We start from the raw sequence: 21,639 nt of genomic DNA on the forward strand, positions 1-21,639 counted from the left end.
GTGTGTGCAGGCGTATGTGTATGAGTGTTCTGTCTGAATGATTTCTTCAAGAAGGGTAATACACTTGGATTCCCATGGTCACATTTAACAGGGTAGATATTGCTTGTACTGTTTGGTGTGCTTGCATGGAGTGCCGTCTTGTAATGTCTTCCCCTCCGCTTAGAGACACAATGAGGTGGCAATCTCGGCTAAGCTCTACAACCGCCACGACAGACAACTTCTCGATGTGGTGGCAGGTGAGTAGGACAGAAGTAGGGCAGTCTACCTTTAAAGAATTTAGCATCAAAGGAAAGGTATTTGAATATTGTGGTGCCAACAAATGCTCAATGTAAGGAAGATGTAGAAACAGGCTGCAAGGGATCAGGTACACTTTGAGGCCATATCTGCTGTCGTCTTGGCTCAGTCATCGGTGCAAACCATGTGGGAGGAAGAAAACCAAAGGAAACTAAAAAGAAAGTGTAGAGAAGACTGTTAATTCTCTCAAAGAGAATTATCCACACCAGGTTCTAACGGGTTAATGGATTTGCACTATGTACAAGTGTCTCTATCTGGTTACATTTCTCAATAAAGGACTTCAGGAGGGCCAGCTGCTAGTAGGGCGTATGACTGAGCGGTTAAATTGAGGTTTGTCAATTGGGAAATAGAGGTAGACACACCTCCAAATTCACAGGGAGATCAAGCCAGAGGTCTGTTATTGCGCTAAAAGCCAAAGCACGTCATAGTGTTGAAATACCCACTGGGTTACTCGCACAATAAAAGACTTGTAAAAAATATCTGCAAGATCAGTGGGAGTAGAAATATACAACATTTGTATTACATCTATTCTTGTACTGTGTTGCCGCACCTCTCATTCAATTTCTGCTGGCTTATTTTTCTGTTACCCAACTGCCTAAAGGGAGGATAGAGAAGTCATTGACCCACCTTGTTTGTTTATATTCATTAAATGTGGGTCTGAAAAAAGATGATTCAACTTATGGAACTGCCAAAACCAGGAAGCAATGTGACATCAGGATTTTCTCAGGGTTCCTTGGTAGGTTTTTAAAAGACCCCCGGCAACCTTCTCCTGCTAACCGCAGTTTGGTTCATTTAAACAAGCATTCAAACAAGCAGGCACCTGGTAACTACGGTGTAATCAAGCACAAAGGTTGTACTGGAAGAACTAACAATCATAGTTCTGAGATTATGGATGTATTTGATGGTGACCTGTCTTGGATTTTCATGTACATTGAATTCTTGCAAGCAAGATCTCTGGATGGAAACCCATGGCTCAACCCAGGTGATGTAATATACAAACTCCTAGATGATTTCCGTTCAAACGCAGCTTAAGGTGTGAGCATGAAATCATGATCGTTTACGGACAGCACCAACATCTGCTGCAAAATTGAATCTGAAAGAATCAAGTCAGAAAGCATTAAAAATAACTGTAGCAATAGCACTTACGACTGACACCAAATAGCCGCAAATTCATGGGTAGGGAGAGGGGCATTGATTAGCTATCATCACCAAAGAATTGTCTAGCCACAGGTAGAACATGACACTGTGACTCTGAGATATGTACACCTTCTGGAGGAAAGGCAGTCTATAGTGGTCCGTTGAGTATTAAGCACTTTCATAGCTAGAGTTTAGTAATAGTGATAGTGTACAAGAGGAAAACAGTCCTCATATAGAAAATCCTTGCGTAGTATGCAGGTGCCTCAATCAATCAATCAAGACTGAGCGAAGAGAACTGAAGCAATTGTATACTTCAGGCAGGCCAGACTCCAGGAAGGCCCTTCAGGGATTTAAAGTAATAGAGCGGGAAGGGAAAAGTTGAAGACCGAGTAGATCTTCTGATATTGCATATGACATGATATTGACCAAACAGAAGAGAACTTCAGTCGCACTCTGTGAATCTGTTTGCGGAAGGAGCGGGGACATATATGGCTGCAGATCATTCCTCTGCCTTTGCTCCAGCCAAGCCAGGTTTCACCTTGTTGTGTCTGCAAGCATCTGACATTTCCTGCTCCTTTGGTGTGTGACATTTCCCTACCCTTGACCCTAAGGTCAATTGCAGCTCATAATTCAACTTTTCTGTTTGTGTTTTCTTTTTTTTTGATCTCATCGATGTGAAGGTTGTGAAAAGTCTCGGAGCCTGAGCAGCCTAGCTGGTGGGAATGCACTGCACCTGTCTCCTCTCACCACCCCTTTCGGGTCTCCGTGTGCAGTGAGACGCTCGCGTTCCCCCATCATCCCCCCCATCTTATAGCATGGACTCTTCCGACCCGGCACCGACAGAGCAAGCGAGTGAGGGCCCAGCCCAGTCTACCGACCCTCACAGGGGAGGGTACGCCAGCACAGACACTGCTACTCAGTCCGATCCTCTTTTTAAGCGGTTGACAAATATATTATACATAGAATTATATGCAGAAATATTTTCAAAAAAAAAGAACATGTTTGGCTTTAAAAGAAAAAAAACTATTTTGCACTTTGCTGGAAAGAAAAGACCTCCATTCATCATTTGGTCCTGCTGAATCCACCAATCCCCAGAGAGCTGAGGTGGGAGAAAGAGAGAGGCATGATTTGACAATTTTCCCCTAATGGGAAGAAAAGCACTCAAGTGGGCCTTGGGAGTTTTTACTATGTTTCCTTTGTTCCTATTATTATTTTATATAATGTATATGTATAGGTTTATACATATATAGATAATCCGTTCCTGCATCTTTCAGTCCTTCCCCTCTAATCTCCACCTCCTTGTCACAAGTGAAAAGGATGCCAAAAGGATTAAGAAAAATATAGTTTGAAAAATTCAAAAATCTGTAGTAACTTTTACAACAACGTGGGAGGTTTTAACTCTGACCAGCAAAAGAACTGTGGTACATTCTTAATCCATTTTGGTGTTTTTTGTCTCATTTTTTCTTGTTTATTATCCTTTTAGAAAACTGCTGTGTGCTTTCTTCCCAACTTGTTTTCTTATTTTTTTCTGTCTCTCTCTCTCTCTCCTCTCTCTTTCTCTTTGTATCTTTTCCAACAACACACACTCAGGATTCTGTGAGCCATACCTTTTCTCATAAAAAAACTCGTTAATAGATCTATATTGCTAAAAAAGACTGATGCAGAAGGGGGGATCAATTAAATGCAAAAACAAAAAAAAGACTAAGGAAAGAGTTGTCTGGGGGCCTGAGAAGGCCTTTTTCATCGTCCCTTATCATCATCCCTCGTGTGCATGGATTCCTGTTGCAAGCAATAACACACTACATTTTTTGCCTGGATGCATGTTCTTTACAGAAAAAACTGTTTTAAAAAAAGGAAAAAAAAGAAGCAGTTCCAGATAAATGTATATATTAAAGCTGAGCCCTGAGAAGTGACAGATGGAACCTGAAGTCTTATGGTGCATGGACGACCCGTAATGTGACAGAGCTAATGGCTGAGCCCACCTCTCCTTTTCTCTCTCCTTCTTTCTTTTTTGTCTTTTTCTCCTCTTTTTTGTTTTTCCCCCTTGTTTCCTTTTTCTTGTTCCACACACAGAAAACTATAAGGAGAACCCAGTCCTTGTTCGATATATGCAGGCGGAAGCCGTCACTGTGAAATAAAAGCTTCCATGTTCCTCACAACCTGACCTGGCCCTGACAACCTGACCTGGCCCCCTACTCCGTCTGCTTTCAGCAAAGACAGAAAACATACAAAAAAGGAAAAACCTAGAAAATAAAGAAATAGAACAACAAAAAACAAACCTCAACAAAATGTGAAAAGCAAAACGTGCAATTCTTGTGGGGAAAAAAGACAACCAAACTTACCTGATATGAAAACGTGGATGAAAAAACTTTGAGCAAAAGACATCCTGCGTCCCTACACCTTCCCTGAGGAGGATGTGATGGTGGTACTCTGCCCTACTGAAGAAGGATAGAGTGAGACTCCTAGAAATAATAAAGCTTTTTTGTTTTTTGGGGATTTTTAAACTTTGGAAGCCACAACTTGTATTGCACTCCATGGCTGCTGGGAAGCTGTAAGTGAGGGTTCTAAGGGCCAGGCCCAGGAGCGAAAAGGCATCAGAAGAAATAATAGCAGCTATATAAAGACAGAAGAACGAAAAAACTGTAAGGGGACTGGTAACAAAAGAACAAAAGTAACACAAGTTAAAGAAAAAATACTATTTAAAGGTTGCATTTTCCTAGCCAGCATGTTTGCATGAGATACTGTAACAGAAAAATATTTAATGTTATATGCAAAAAAATTATATTTTCCTTCCAGACTACAAAAACCTGACAAAAACCAATGTATAAATGTAGCCAGCCGTGAGAGGAGTACTTGAAGGACAATGCTATGGTATGAGAAGTACTCCCAGGACGCCATTCTGAATGGACGAGTGGTCAAGAGAGACCCCCTTGGATTGGACGAATGCTTTTAAGCCAAAAGGTACCATTCTATTTGGATGGTTACTCTTCTATGTTTTCTGTCACTGCAGGGTTGTGGTTTTCTCACTGGTGGGGTTAGGGTGGTTGGATAGCTTGGAGTTGTGTTTTATTCCTTTCTGAGGCAGGTGGAGAGGGGTGCCAAACTGGAGTCCCCAGGACTGGGCCATTGGGTGCCATGCCAAGCCTCTGAAATGGCTGAACTTTTGAATGTGGAACATGAACTCATGAAATAAGAAAATAACCATCTGATGTGTTAAGTTAGCCCAGCAAATAAGGTGGAATATCAGCCCTGTCAAGGAACTTCTCTAAGATCCCTCACCCCACCCTCAGTTGCACGATAGGCATCTCTTCTATGTCAGGGTCTAACCTCCAAATGGATTCTGACTATGCATGTGTCCGTATCTGGATACCTTTTGCTGACAGGCCTATTGGAGGGTCATTGGCTAGTGGAGCATATGCCCGTGCATTTAAGTTAATGCCTCTGGCTAAGAATCCCTCTGTATGGCAAAAAAGTGTGCACCACGCCTGACTGTGTTAAGACAGGGTAAAGCCAAGAGCAAAAACATTAGCCAGTGACCATGTTTTTGATCTGAAATTCAACATATAATGAACCTGCTTGCTCACCAGTGCAATAATCGCACAAATAAGTAGGTACAATCCATACTGGCCGGATGGTCGGGCTTGTGTGGGAATTTGTGGTCTGAAGAACAATCCATCACCTCTGAAAGGTGATCACGTGGGGACTGAAAATGTTGTCACTTTAACCTATACCTAGCCCTGCTGCCCTTTCCCAGGTGCTGGCATGTTCTTAAATCTGACGATTCCAGGAGACTAGTCAAGCTCAAGGAAATACAAAAGCAATGAATCCCTTAAGCTGAGCTCAGAAGAGTAAGCTTGAGCCTTGAAAGACCCTTGAGAGCCCATAACCACCTTCTCACCGCTAAACACAGTGGAATTGCAGTTACAGAAAAATCGGAAGCTGGAGGGCCTCATTCCAAAACTGTGTCAGTCATACAAAATTTCACAACGAAGAACACTCACACCAGAAACATAACATATTCCTTAGCTCGGAAAATGGAATGCATGCCAGAGGCAAGAGTGGCCAAAAATAAGTAGCCTTACCGTACAGAGTTTACTCATAGAAGGTGCGACTAAGATAGCCTTACAGTGTGTATTTAAGTGGTGCCTGAGGTGTTCATGCAAGTAATTGAGCTCAAGATGTAAACAGCTGTTTCAACAGGTCAGGTTCTGAGATTTAAATAGGTGGCATAAATGTGGATTTCTGATGAAAATGTCTATTTTAAATGGAAGATAGATCATTATCATATTTGAGACTCCGTTTAAGTCTGTATTGCTTTTGTTGTATATGTGACTGAGCCGGCTTTCAATTGAGTAATGTAATGTAATGTAAATCCAAATTCAAATGATGGATATAGCCATGCAATGAATGAGCGACCTTCGATTAGTTCACAAGTGCTCCCATTGAGAGATGGTCTTCAAGTGAGTGAGAAAGCCTGTTGGTGAGTGAGATTGTCTTCTAGTGATTTAGATGGCCTCCCTTTCAAAGAGACAACCTCCAAGTGAGTGAAGTGGACCACACATTATTAAAATAGGCTTCGATTAAAGAAGAAGGCCTTCCATTGAGTGAGGTGTGTTGAGCAGGAGTGGTCCTTTTAAGCAGTGCGACGTACTTTAATAGGATTTTCTTCCTCTTGAGTTGAGCATCCTCCCAGCGATTGAAATGCATACCCGTGGAAGGAGACTGCCGTCCCCTTGAGACCGCCGTCCCCTTGAGACCGCCTGCCAACGAGGCATGGGAAGTCCGCGACTCCTTGTAAAGAGTGAGTTTCATGCGGTGGTTGTTAATGGTTCCTGTTAGGAGGATGCAGATGGAGTATGTCGTGGTTGACCTGGAATGAGCCGGCCCCGCACCTGCCTCCTCCCCCAGCCGATCACGCCGGCGGCAAGAGAGGTGTGCAGTTCATCCGATCTTTCGGCATCTGACATCCCGCCTCCGAGGCCAGGAGGGCCATATTCTGGCACCGTGCGCGCCCCCTCTAATGAGAGCCCGCGCGTCACGTGTGGCACGTGCCACATGTGTGCCCCTCCGCCTCCTGCAGCAGGGCCTGTCGGTTGCACTTACTCACAGTGCACTGCGCTTGTTTAGCCGCGGCTCGCTCCGCCGGGCCTGTATGTTTGTTGCCAGTGACTCGCATTAGTCCGGGCGGGGAGGCTGCCTGCTCACGTGCGCGGCTCTGTCCGCTCCTGACATGTCACTCGCAACTAATGGTCTTTTGTATTGTCCTTCCCGTGCTCCCTGCTTGCCCCTTGTCAGTTGCACTTAATTGATACGTTGTTTTGTGGTGTGGGCTTGATGCCTGTCTGTTCCGCTCGGCGCAGGGAGCTTCCCCGTAATGTCAATGTAGGTGAGTGTACATTCCGGCGTTATGGCCCTGGCGGCGTTGCCCTCTCTTGTTTACTTGTTATGGTTTCTCCGATTTGTTGACTGGACGTGCCCATCATGGCAGCTTTTTTGACCAACGATGTTATTTAAATTCCTAATTTCTTGGTACATTGTTTTGGCTCAGTCGGGTTGCATTTTGTTTATTTCTTCCAGGTGACGGAAAAACACCTTTCTGAAGTTTGGAGTGTTTGTGTGGAAGTTAGCTTTGTACGGATGGATGAAGCCTAATTAGTAGGGTTGGGATAGATTCAGCCATATAACAGGCTTTGCTTGACATATGACTGACTGCCCTAATGGTTCCTCGGGGGCAGCTACTGGTCAGGAATGTCCCTGACAGGCGGGCTGGACGCTCAGTGTCGACACTGTGACACAGACAGGAAGGAGGCTGAACACAATCACGCGGCAATCACTCGGACGGCACCAATTACACAAGGGGGAAGGCACTGTCCCTTGCAGCACCTGCGGGCGGCGAGCGACGGGCAGTCTGCAGCCCGTGTCCAGGACACACACACTCTGTGTAACCTTCTTGACATTGTGACACCCTCCGAGGCTTTGTCTCCTCTAGTAAAGGAGAATGTGTCTTGCACCTTCGCACTAGCATCTTCGGTTGTGAACGACACACACACGCTTCATCCCGTGATACGAAGAACCTGGCTGTGGCTGCCTCCGGCCCTCGAATGGCCTCACACAAGCGCTTCTGTGGCCGGCTTGAGCAGCTGCAGAAACTCTCTTATCCCCGTGGCCTCAGCCCTTACAATCCACTCTGTGCTCTTGGCTTGAGCTTCTCTGCCAGCCTGCTGTCCGTCCCCTCCAACACATACATACAGATCCCACACGTACAGACGCAATACACGCATCGCAAACATAATTATCCACTCAGCTGATGACTCCTTCAGCCTCAAAAAGGACGATTCTGAAAACTTCGGGGCACCGTCTAAGATCAGGTGTACGAATGCATATAACACACCAGAACGCAGACATCCCTGAAGCACACGCACAGAACACTCACAAAAAACGGTCTCACGGAGTCAGACATGCACACACCGCTCAACACTAACCGCTCTCGCTGCTCACGACACACGTGTACACACCGAAATACACACAGACCCCTCGCAGCTGGTTCCCGCGTACCTACACACTGCACACCGCCGATCCATCCATACAGAAAACACACACATATACCCAGAGTACACCACACGCACTGATCATTCACACACGAACCAAAGGTGGATCGCATGCAGATCATTCACACGAGACCAGACCACACATTCCCCACACACCCATACCGACATCTGCACAACTACCTACACCCCCAAATGCACACAGTAATTACCCATACACATACAGACCGGGCAGAGAACCCGGATAATTCACAACTAGACACTACGATTACACGCATTCAGATATTATAGACCTTAGCACTCACACCTCTCCGAGCCCTCCACATACGCACACGCACACTGCTTGACCATGTATACATCGCACGCAACTCCTTCTTACACCCCCATTCAAGTATACACCATTTATAGCCACGGAGGACACATACACAGCAAATGCACATGTAAATAACACACAATCATTCAGCACCGCATCGCACACACACTAAGCAGTCTGACCGTGCACCCCCTCCCCCCTGGCATCTACAATGCTGTACTGTATGCCACCCGGGTCCTTTAATGAGCAGCTCAGGACCCCAGATCGGGAAAGGGCGCAACTCTCCTGCAAGGGTGCTAGAAAGAGCCGCGTGTTCCAGAGACCCGCGGGGCCCCCTCCCCTCTCTTGTCCGCTCCGATCGCCTTTTGTTAGCCTCTCTCCTTTCCGCCCTATTAGCTCGAGCAGCAGATCACTGCAGGCCACGAGTCTCCGTCCCAACAAGCCTCATGGTTACCGTGGCAACTGCCACTCAGCAGCAGCAGCACTTGGACTGCTTCCAACGCACTTTCTTCACATACATGAAATTGCATTTGTATTCAGACTAGCGACTGCAGAACATAGATTAGTTGTCAGCTGTTGGAACCTCTGTAAGGTGCTATGCTCAATGAAAAGAGCTTCACACTAGAAGCATCGTTTTCTCCTTCCACCACCTCGCCAAACTAGAGTTTGTGGCTCATGGTGTTTTGCTAAATATGCATATATCAACTATGGGTGCAGTAACTTAGCTGTCGATAGTGCAACAGGTGCAGTGGCACCCGGGACCATTGCATTCAACGTATAGCTGTTTTTAAAACTATCAGTCCAGATAATAGGGCCCGTTTCCTTACTTGGTTTTGGTCCATGGCACCCTTGCTAGGCCAGTGTATGGGTGCCCTCTGCCTCAAGCTTTTTTTGCCTGCTCACACTGCATTTGTAATTTTCCATTGTTGGGGTTGCTGTTCCAAACGCAGTCAAATAAATAAAAGTTCAGCCACTTCAACCAAAGTCCGCAACGCACCCACGGTAAACTTTTACCAAAGGGAAGTTCGAAGCAATTCCTGTATGCAACTCTTCCTATGCAAATCCACGGCCCCCCATCCACCGGCCCCAGAGGGGCCACTGTAGGGTTACAGTAGAGCACCTGCGAGTCTGCAGCCTCCTGGCAGTGTTTCCGGCGCTTTACACATTGGTATTCTAGTGGTGCCGGTTTGACCAAGCCATTGGCACCAAGACGAACTGCCCTGAGTGGAAACTGGAAGTGTTCCATCCTGACAGGCCAGCGTCTTGGGAAAGGTCAGGAGGACAGAGCCGGAGCCAGTCTGGTGTAACCTTGTTAGTTAAGGCTCTTTTAGAGACAAAGCCTGTGTGAAGGAACCCCGATTTTTCAAAAAGCCAGTCAGCCTTCAGGGCTAATGGAGCGGCCACCTACAAAGGCAGGCTTCTTCTTAATTACAAGCGCAGGATGGTGCTCTTCAGCCTTTAAATCCACCAGTGAGTAAAACCCTTAGAACTCAGTATTGAAATCGAAGGGGGTGGTGTTATTTTTGGGAGTGGATCATGGAATGGAATATATCATCAGTCATATTGACTGCTTATTTTGCGCTCTCTCTCTCTCTCTCTCTCTCTCTCTCTCTCTCTCTCTCTCTCTCTCTCTCTCTCTTTCTTGCTCTATGGCACGATTACAGAGTTAGAAATATTTTGATAGACTGGTTAAGTGGTTAAGTGTTGTTTTCTCCTCCTTCCTGTGCTATTCATTCCCAACCCACACATTCTTCTGGTTGAGTCTGAAAGTCCTGAGAGGTGCTCAATACCCTGTCCTTTGGGGCGACAAGCACTCAGCTTAGTGTTGCACCCAGCACATACCCATACCCGACTGTGTACTCGACTCTCAAGGATAGCACAAGCAAGATGTACGGTGGGGTTTAAGAGTCAGCTACTGCAGGGGCAGTGAAGCACCTTGGCCGTCTTGTGGCCTAAGCATAGATGTCCTTAGTGTGCACACCCGGAACTGTTTTTAATGATCTGTCAATCCGTTCTTGAACCCATCCCTCTATCAGTGCATCACCACATGCCTACATACCTCGGTCCATCTGGAAAACCAGACACCCATCCATGTTCTCCATTCTTATAAAACTGTGAACTGTGTAGAGCAGAATGAGGGACAGCAGTAACAGCTACTGCTTTTCATTCACCTCATTCTCAATAGATGGTGGTGGAAATTCCAGTCGACCAGTTGGAAATGGTTTTGTTTTAACACTAGTTACAAAAAGGGTTTTTGGAAAATGGGCATATATGTCTCATCATAAAATTCAAAGGAAGTTCCACTGGTTAAAAAGATACCAACTGAATCCAATGCAATTTCAGAGACAATAACCAGTTTCAATATGCAATATGGAATTAACTAGGATGTCTTTTCACAGCAGTTCATTAAATTTCCAAAAATATATATACTACAGACTGGATCGAGTTGCAGCCATCTGGGACTGGTCACCTGTTGTCTCCATCAGACATGCAAGTCCCTTACACATATGTGAGTAGCTGGGGCGATGGACAGGTGTGATGCTTGCGTGCACAAGCTATATCCATAGACTAAGGGAAAGCAGTGGACCAAAGGTTGGCCACAAGGAGATATGCGTTTGCCAGAGGTCAGCAAATAGATGCAAGCAGCTGAGAAACTTTCTGATGGAAAGCACTGGTTGTCCTGGCACATTTAGCTAGTTGTCTCTGCCAGTGGGAGGGTCGTTCGACAGAGACAGGTTTTCCATGGCCACAGTACTTGCTAACCAGATTTGTTGGATATGTTGCTGCCCCAATCCAACATTTAACTGTCCCCTGCCAAATAGGACTTGCATTTTTACACTGCCAAAAAACCCTTTTCTCATTATCCCATGGCCTCCAAGTCAACTATGTGGATCTTGAAAATGCATATTCACATTCTCTCGCTAAACAGGTAATTTATTTGAACGTTATTTTTAAGACACACTTGGTGGTTGTTTATGTTTCCACTCAAATTATATTTAGTCTATGGAAGTCAGCTAATACAGAATTTTCATCTTGAGAAAGTAGAGCCCTCCATAGGTTGAAAGCACCCTTCTAACAGTTGGCAGCGCATGTGAAGCACTAAAAAGTGTCCACCACTATGGGATGAAAAGAAACTCTAGTCCCTCCGGTGCTGAGTCCTTTTCTCTAACTACTGGAGATTAAAGAGAAGATAAATTACACTGTATCATTTCAGTCTATTTGTCACTGGGTCAGTTCTTCCTCAGAAAGCAGCAGGCCATGATTCCCTAGATGCTGGCGTGTTGGCCCTGTGGATATAGCCGTGTACGTCTGGTGGCGACCAATTATCAAATTATACACCAACAGGGATCCCTGGTGACCTGTACATTTGCTGACCTAAGTCACCCCTTCTGCATGCTGAGCAACATGAGGGGCTGCACCCTCACAAAAAACCTCCCTCAAAATGTGCACGTCGAACAACACTTAACCTCTGTCTCTTTCATAGCAACTTTTACTCTGAGATAATTATGCATTTTGGAATCTTTTTGTCCTTTGTGGTGGGGTTTCCTGTGTTCAGCATGCTTGTGTGGTTCAGTCCTTCCTCTATAATGAAAAACATTAATACTGAGTGGAAATGCTAAAAAAAGGAAATTCTGACCGCTTTCCATTGTATTCTTATTGTCACTGTACCACAATGACATATCTTGGCAAGTGTGTGTGTGTTTGTTTGTGTGGTATAGCACACAATTTAGTGGGAAGCACAGTGCCACATTGTTTCTTACTACTGAGTGTACAGTCTGACGAAAAGCACTTCCTTTGGAAGAAGGGGGTTGCACATTCATCTGCAAGGCTGAATGACTTAGTGTGTCCACTTGGCCAGCATAATCTTTTACGCCACAGTGGTCCATATAATAACAACAGGGATCAAGTGCCATAATGTTTTGCTAATATATATGTATATACATATATATGTGTGTACATACACACACCCACACACACACACACATACATGTATATCAGTGTGTGTGTGTATATGTACACACATATATATGTATATATATATATATATATATGAAAACATTATATATATTGGATAAAATATCAGTGTGTCTATACACACACAATCACACACACACATGCACACTCAAAATGCACTTTGCTTTTGACTTCAATCCAAGTGTGCTGGAGTGGACATGGTAACTGCTTGGATGCAAATACAGAGGCAGGGCCAGCATGGCTGGCAATAATTGGGGAAAAAGCGGCCCATCAGTATCAAGCATTACCTCTATGGAGGCTTTGCAGATATACTCTCACTCTGCTGTACCATAGGCAGTCCTCTTTGTCTACTCTTAACCCCACAGAAGTTTCAAAGACACCATGTGATTTTGATTTCATCCTATTTTTGGAGTCCCAACGCATGCAATGAGGAACTTACCCGGGACCACTCCGCCACCCAACCTTTAGCAGAGTATTTGTAAGCAAAACGTAACCTCACTATTGCAAATTTCATCTAGTTCCCAGTTCTTATGATAGCAGGTTAAGGGTTGCCTCAATATCTTCCTCTTTTAGTCCTGTTGCTTATCATCAGAGGTTACTGGTAGTCACCTAGCCTTCCTATCTAGTCTCAGTGCCTGCCAGTGAAGATCGAAGCATGAACCCCTTTTTCTCCTGTCCCAGTGCCTGTCATTGGAGGTCGAAGCATGTATCCCTTTCCACGCAGTTCAATGCCTGCCAGTGGACATCAACACTTATAGCCCCCCCCCGTGCCACACTAAAATACCCTGTAGTAGAGATCTAAGCCGATCTTGATGTCTGTGAGATCAGTGCTTGTGACCCTCTCCATCCAATCCCAATGCCTGAAAATGAAAATGAAAGCATGCTAACAAACGTTTGCATCCTGTCCAATGCCTGATAATGGTTATCTAAGACTACCACTTCCCAATCATCCCCAGTTACTACTAACAGTGATCAAAGTCCGCCACTCTCACCAAAGCAGTGTGAATTAGTCTGTAGAGATCAGCCCCCTTTCCCCCTCCTCCAATACAAATTCCTACCTCTGAAAAGGAAAAATTGAACATGCCAATGGACATCTATACATGCCTGTACATATCAAGGCATGCCCTTACCCCCTACCTAGTCATGCCTTCATATGTTAGAACAAATACATGTGAACCTGTCATTCCTTGCATCCGATTCATTTGTGGTATTAGTTACAAAGCCATGCGTACTGAACCACGTCAGATCTTGACAGTCTCAGCTATGTCTTCAAATGGATATCATAGACGTATCCCAGTACAATTATATCTCCTGTAAGATATAAAAAAATATTACCTGATCCAACTACGAATTCCAGTGATACAACCCCAATTTTTCTCATGATAATGCCACATCTCATTTCCAGTCAGTGGAGGTACATACTTTGTGTGAACTCCTCTGGAAATCCACAATATGTGATGACTGCAGAGACACTGCAGAGTGAATGCCCCCTCCAGACCCCGAGTAGAAGTTATTGAAGGGTGGGTCTTTGTGCAGAAAAATGGCACAACGATTCCCCCTTTTTCGAACTTAGCTAAGCAGTTTATTTGAGCTCCAGCCCACTTGGATTTGTTTTGTGCACAATGTGCTTCTAGGTACTTCAATACAGAGGCTTGTTGCCCACTGGTCAAATGCCAGGAAAGAGATTATTAAATGTTGGATCAGCAATGCACTGTAGCCCAGGACCCTAGTTGATTTTACACAGGCCCACTGTATCACCCTCATATTTTGTTTAAGGTTTTGCAGCCGAGCAGTTCAGAAAGGTACTGCACACTCTACGTCTCACATTGAGACACCTTGCCTGTTAATTCTGTAGCCCCACAAATGTCATTGTCGTCGAGAAAGTAGTGACAAAAGCATAGGGGCTTCCTTTGGGATCCATTGGCACCCCATCTCTTTAATGTTCCTTGTTGTGCAGTGTAGCCGGGGGAAAATGTTCCTTGTCATGTAGTGGGCCGGGGAGATCCTCCTGCCTCCCACTGCCACCATCAGCATTCCTCATCCGGTGCAGAGGTTCCCCTGATCCTGTCCTCGGACTTTGAAACCCAGTGCGTGACAGTTTTCTTGCGCTTTCGTGCACAATGCCTCAATGTAGCATCATGTTCGACAAAAGCATAACACGGAAGTTGACAGAGGCCAGTGTAAATGCTCATATTGCAGCAATCTCTCCCTTCCAAGCCCACAACCACTTTTCCGGATGCTTGTCGTCCATGTGACGTTTTGGTGAAGTCTAATGTCATGATATGATGGAAAAACCCATGGGATTGTTGAAAGCTGCCTTTGAATAAATCACAATGCTTGTCCTGGCAGATATGGTGGCGCATGTCTTAGGAATTGAGTATGTGTACATTACATCATTTAGACTAACTATTAGTGTGACGGTGTAAAGTGCAACCCATTCTTATTGGAGTTGTTATGAAGAAGATTGGAGTTCAGTTCTTTTCCAACTCATGCCTCCAAGGACTTAGTGAAGACTGGTGGATGTCACTGCAGAAGGGTGCCAAAGGAAAGTGTCTTACACCTTAGAATAGGTTCCTGAAAGATGGAGCACCTAACGAGATGAGGTCAGGATATCTCGATTCAATCAATACTCATTTCTCAACGTGCACAAGTGCATCCAGAAAAAGAACACACCCTCTTTCCGAAAACTCCCAAGTACTGCCGCTGGCGCACACCTGTCACTAAGCAACCCCATGTGGTCAGAGAGGCGGACCTGTCCCAACTCAAACGTTTTGACCAGACACAAAAACTGACACTGCTGTTCATAGCAGGACACCTCGATTCTCAAATACAGAGATGCTGTTCCTCGTAGGAGTTGTTTTTCACCAGTTATAGTATGGCCTTTCCTTACGGACTTGCTTTCAGTGTAAGAATAGCCTTCACACATTAGAAAATATGCTGTCACCGACACTGATGCCGAGGACATTTTTATGGCAAGCTTAGTTAGAACAAATGGGCTCTGTTTACCTGTTGGCTCAGCTGGGGGAAATTATGAATACGATGATATTCTTTATTTCTTTGGTCAGACCCACCCCCATTGCAAGTACTCTAACTGGCGCATGTTCGCTGCCTTGTACCACGCAGTCCCCGAGCTCTGCCTGGACTCCACTAAATAAGATGTGCCTACCATGAACATACCAAGGCGAGTAAGGTGGGAAGAAGTGTCCATCTAGTCGAATTTTTCAGAATGTACCCTGTGGGATATTTCGTGGCCACATGTTTGTGCTTGAAGAGCAGGCAGTCTAAGAACAGCTCTACTGACATGTCTGTCTGCATCCCACAGCATGAAGTGTATCAATGCAACTCCAGGACGACCTCGAAATACACTGTCTGTGATTAAACAGCACATGAAGTAACTCCCACTGATTTCCGATAGCAGGGATATAAAGTGTAAAGCTATTTCAGAATGATGGCAGTAAAACGATTCTCAGATCCATAGATTTCATATTAGACCAATGGGTAACACCAAGACCTAGGGCCTGCACAGGTAACACTGTCCCCTACCCTCTATAGGTAACCCTAAGGCTGATAGCTTGGATTCTTGAATTGAGAACCCCAGACCCTATTGGTAATGCTTACTGCCGCTGAGAGTCATAGAGCCCATAGGTGATAGTGAGACCCAGAGCCTTCATAGGACTGCTGAAGCTCATGCCCCCACAGGTAACAGATACTCACAGGCTCTTAGGTTGCTAGTGAGACTTGCGCCCCCATAGTTTAACAGTGAGACTTGCAGTCCCCACATGTAACAGTGACGCCCGCCATCTCAATAGTTAACAGTGAGACGCAGATGCTTCATCATGTTAGCACTGAGGTTCGCAACCCCTATAGATAACAGTGAAACTCAACGCTCACATAAGTGACGGTGAGACTCTTAGTCCTTATAAATGACAGTGAGACTCACATCCCATAGTTAAAAGCAAAACACATGGTCCTCAAAGTTTTACATTGGAACCCACAGCTCCCATAGTTAATAGTGGGATTCGCTCTTCCCACATGACACTTGCCTTTACAAGTAACAGTGAGACTCAGATTCTTCATAGTAACACTGACACCCACACCCCCATAGGGTATTTGGGAGACTCACAGCACCCATATGTTAACAGAGAGAGCTACTGCTCCCATAAGAAATAGTGGGACTAAAATCTTTCTTAATATGTCCCTATAGATTCCTCCACATGAACACAAATTGATAGTGCAATAAGAATACAGCATAGTATTAAGATGAAAGTATCTATTTTTTAACCAAAGTCCAAATCCTATTTTGTATACATCATATATATGCTTAAGGGACCACTATTTACACACTCCATCATCTGCTTATTTCATGGCTGTGTGGCTATTTGTTTTTCACCAGCTTTCTTTACAGATGTCTCCTGGCGGATTTTGGTGTCCAGATCCCCATTTAGCCGCCCATCAGGTGTAAGGGAAGGCCCTGCCTCACTAGACTAGACGCTAGGGTCCAGATGCTGCCCAGTGCCAAGAGGCCACAGGAGCATGGTCAAGTGAGACCAGAAGACCACTTAGAGAAATGCGTACTTTGGTGTAGGGAAGGCAAAGTCAGTCAAGCAATAACAAGCTAGGAAAAGGAAAATGTACAACTATGAATATAAACTTCAGAACTAGGTGAATGTCCACAATTTCTTCTTTTTGCTGAACTGGTTGTGCGGAGACTAACTCATCACATGGCTGTCTGATTGTCTTTTAGCACGTTGTTGGTCTCTGTCCTCCACCGCTTCTTATGCCACAGCATAACCTAACTGAGTGTTTTTCTTGATGGAAACCCTGTCTATTTCACCAGAGAAGTAATTCCTATTTTGAAAATCCACTGTTGGTGGTAAATATGAACAGGAGAGAATGTGAAACCTCCTAAACCTGCCAACAAACCCTTTACAGACCCTAAAACACATAATGGATCATCTTATGAAAGGCCAACCTGCATCATTCACAGGCTGTCCATCAGCCTTTCTACGTTAATACTCTCTGAAGACAATTTCTGAAAGTGTCAATTTCCCCAACCCTTTAAACAAAGTAGGTGAGAAAACACACTCCCTACCTACCCTTAACTCTATGATTAGTCTCTTGACTGCCGTCAATTGACTCCCATGAAAATCCTGTACTAGAAATTACCCAGACTGTTTCCCACTGATGAGATCACAGCCATCTCTGCAATAATCCCCAAAGGGAACCCCCACGTTTTTTAACCTAACTCGTGGCCCTCATTAATCATTGCCTCTCCTTTGCAAAGTACTAGTTCCTGTGCCACAACCCTTTGGTGACCTTACATTCCAAAGAATGGATTCTGGTTTAGCACAAGAGATCTCATTCGTTATACCCCTTCAGGACCTTTCATCCTTTGCTTTGAAATTCAGCCCTGTCTTTTTATTCATTGGCCCATCGCAGTCATTTTTACAGCTTCCCTTCCCCTATTCCTAAAGATAGACAGAACCTCTGGGGGACCCAATCATCTCATTCTGGAACGTGATTTGATCACGTGGTCAGCAAAACTAGAAGTACCATCATTCACTTTGGTAGACACATCACTTCTGCTTTACACCATGGTATCTTAAAGTCTACATCATTTGCCTTGAGGTGGATGTGAGCGTGATTAGCTTCATAAATAGATGGGTGGGTGGACAGGAAAGAAAGGCACTTTTTGTGCAAAACATTCTTTAAAAAAGTAAACATTAGGTCCAATACTTGAAAGGGAAAGAAAGCGATGGACTTTTCCTTTTGCATACAAACTAGAAACGAGGAAGCAAAAACCTCTGTTAATTATAGTTCATTTACTGCCTAGGAGCCAAGTTGGCAGCTTTAGAACTTGCATTAAGAAGCTAATCTTCAGAACCAATAAATAGGAACAGAGGTGGGGGAGGGACCAGTGCAGAGATAGTGTCCCCTTTTCCAGGTTAGTCAAGGGGGTCTCCAGTAAAATACAGTATTGTGAGCGAAGGCCTGGCTCTTGTGAGTGAGTGATAGAGGGCTGGGTAAACCCTGGAATCAAATAATAAAAAATGCAGTTTTGTCCAGAATTTATTCGACTCCGGCTCAGTTTGTTTAGAGCCCTGTACCGGATTGTAGCCAGCACAGTGCCTTACTCCTGAATGAAGCCAGAAAAAAGCGGAGTAAATAACGGAAGAGAGTTGCAACCAATATAGTATCCAACATAGCACCAATCCCATTTCGTTTCGACATTAGTTGGGTTTTATTCTGGCAGTTTTCTCTTCAATGTATGTTGCTGTGCTGGTTCTGTCTGGTTCTCCTGAGGTATATTTCTGTTCAAGGCTGTTTCCACCCTATGTTGGTTTTCATCCAGACCCAGCCTGGATTTGTTCGAGGTGTGATCTTCGTTACCCCTCCAGAGCACCCTTCTCAGAGATGAGGGCGAGGCATGGATCTGGTTGCTGCCCTTTGCACAGCGTCCACCATAAACCACCCGCTGCGCAGAGCTCTCCAGGTGCACCTTGCCAGCCCGTCCACCTGCAAACAATGGTGCTAAACACGAGGGCCATCTCTGAACCCACATTCTTACCTCATGCGAAAGGGTTGCTGTGTCAAACGTTGGGAGGCCAATTCCAATGACCTCACTGGAAGGGATTGTCATTTAAGATACTAAATGATGAATGTGTGATCAAACTCTTGTTCCTCTGCTGTTGTATGTCTTTTTTTCTCCTTTTGATAGGGATGGTGCAGGAGGTGCTTGTTTCTTCCTGGATACGTTTGTTTAACCACCTCGTTTCGATTCTGTTATGTCCCGCTGTTATATGATGTTTATTTCTGAAAGGCCTGTTCTTCCTGATATATGAATGTGATCTGACTACAAATGTGGAAGTTTAGAATTGCAGGAAACACTGTATGCATGATCTGACATGCAGGGAGTTACAGCATGAAATAAACTTTTCTTTTCTAATTTAAACCCTTGGGTTTCACCAGAGACTCCTGTGTCCTTTCTTTCTGCCTTACGCATCAGTAGCAAAGTGAAGATATACATAACATCTGCAAACAGAATAGGCACTTTCGAAGACAGAAGACTAGACTGTGAGTACAAGAAAAGCACATTCACTGGTAAAATGAGAGCAGTTGTTGCCAGCTGTGGTAAGTCTTTGAGAATGGTACCACCAAGCCCACTTGACCTATTCAGCGATAACTGCAGAAACATGAAAACAAAAAAATGTTTGAAGCAGTATCACGGTACTTCATCAAATAATGTTATTCAACCTTTGACCTTGCCTGCTTCTACCGTAGGGTGTGCGATGTAATATACACAAAAATGGTAAGTTGAGTATTGTATTCATGAAAGGAACACCGAAGAGTCATATCACTGATAAGCGACATCACCTCTTCGTTCAGTTCTTCACGCAGGGCACCGGCGAGTCTGGTGTGGTACTTATCCAGGGAACTGCTGTAGGTGAGAACCGAAGCCATGGGGAAAAGATGCTGTGCGACAGATGAGAAGCAGAAAGTCAGCCACAGCAAAGTCGGGCATGCGGAATAAACGCCTGAGATCCGCTCTACTGTTCGCCTCCCTTGGAAAAGCACCAAGGCAGTGCACGGCTCTCACTGGCCGCGGTTCACAGACGCCTCAATTATTGATTTAATCGTATGTTATTCATGAGTTTTCTTAAGCATTCCTTGTCCAGGGACAATGTTCGACACATTTAAAAAAACATTTTTCACTAGCTTACTACGAAGCAGTATGAATGAGTGAATATTTGTATTGAGCAGTTTAATTTAAACTTTTACAATTACGTTCATAACAATAGCCACAGAGAGTTAGGTGCAAATGCAATTTGTGCAAAAAGCAACAGGTTCAAGTTTTATAAAATTAAATTGTAAAAACTTGATTACTACTTTTAGAATTAAAATCTGGTCGATTATCCCCAACAATTAAATTTATCCTTGCAGTTTAACAACATTAAAAAAGGATTCCTAGTAATTTTAAAATGCTATTTATGCAAAGAGGTGATGACACCAAGGGGGGTATTCACAAGGAAGTGGTGGAGAGAGACGTTAGCCTTCTTGGCTTATAGCCTCTCTCCGCCACTTCGGAAACGCAAGGCTGCACTATATTCACAAGGATATGGTGCAGCCTTGTGTTTCCCCCTGCGATGGCGCTAAGTTTCACAACTTAGCGCCAACGCAGGCACCCTTGCACCAGGGTGCAAGGGTGTCTGCAAGCTGGGAGGTTTGTTTATGTACAGGAAGGTGTCCCTTCCTGCACATAAACAAACCTAAAATGCCAGTTTGTAACTTTCATGTGTGCTGCTTCATGCAGCACACATGTAAGCTTCAAAACAGAATTTTAAAAAAAGGTTTGTTTATGTACAGGAAGGTGTCCCTTCCTGCACATAAACAAACCTAAAATGCCAGTTTGTAACGTTCGTGTGTGCTGCTTCATGCAGCACACATGTAAGTTTCAAAACAGAATTTAAAAAAAGGTTTCTTTATGTACAGGAAGGGACACCTTCCTGTACATAAATAAACCATGCCATTTTGCAATTTTCCATGTGTGCTGCACAAGGCGGCACACATAGAAAAAGCAAACACGCAGAAAATAATGCATTTCTCTTCGTTCTCCAACTTAAGGCCAGGATTTTCCTTGTCGTCTTTTTGGCGCTACCTCCTATTTAAGCTGCCCTTGTGAATAGGGGCAGCATCAAAATCAATGGGTGTTGCGGTGGAACGCCCACCACAACACCCACTGCACGACCCATTCACGCTAAACACATCGTGAAAGGGGGCTATTCACAAGGCAGCGTTAAGCCACGTTAAGTGGCTTAACGCTGCCTTGTGAATAAGGCGAGGCCCCTATCACCACCACAGCGTCATCTGGACGTGCCAATGTGGTGTTGATAGGGGCTTGTGAATATGCCCCCAAGTTTAGTGAAGACAAATTGGAAATGTACTTAAACCGATGACGTAATCCTTATAACACCATTATTGTTAATTCCCAGTTCTATGTTTCCAGTGATCCACCAATAACCTCTTCCATTTATACCGTTGCACATTGTGATGGTATAAATAAACTGAGGACCAGTTTCTACAAGCTGGTATTCATCCACGACAGTAATATATTGAAAACCCTGTCAGTTGTACAACACTTCAAATTCTTTGAGGTCTTACATATTCCCTAAATGAGACTGAAAGTCCCCTGTTTGGAAATGCAAATTGATTTACTAAGCAGTACTTTTCGTGTTTTGCAACAGCCCAACAACATCCAATCAATAAACCCCAAAACAGAAATTAACAAAGATTTATTTTCGAAAACCCAGCATGGACTCGTCTATCATAAATGGGAGTAACAAAGAACCGCAGGGTGCTTAATAAAGGGATACTCAG

The 21,639-nt window shown here is 44.5% G+C and overlaps 1 protein-coding gene across 2 annotated transcripts in view; it reads left to right on the top strand.

The window, feature by feature from the left end:
- LOC147701473 (voltage-gated potassium channel KCNC1-like) overlaps positions 1 to 7,943 on the top strand; it is a 710,999-nt gene extending 703,056 nt beyond the window's left edge. The window contains exon 4 of one of the 2 annotated variants that reach the window (XM_086930147.1): positions 2,112 to 7,943. In XM_086930147.1, coding sequence (XP_086786273.1) covers positions 2,112 to 2,245 — 134 coding nt within the window. In that variant the 3' untranslated portion in view covers positions 2,246 to 7,943. The remainder of the gene's footprint in view (positions 1 to 2,111) is intronic. The other variant, XM_086930146.1, reaches the window with a different exon arrangement.
- The last annotated feature ends 13,696 nt before the right edge of the window (positions 7,944 to 21,639 follow it).

Source organism: Lissotriton vulgaris, chromosome 7 (assembly GCF_964263255.1).
Source record: "Lissotriton vulgaris chromosome 7, aLisVul1.2, whole genome shotgun sequence".
NCBI lineage: Eukaryota > Metazoa > Chordata > Amphibia > Caudata > Salamandridae > Lissotriton > Lissotriton vulgaris.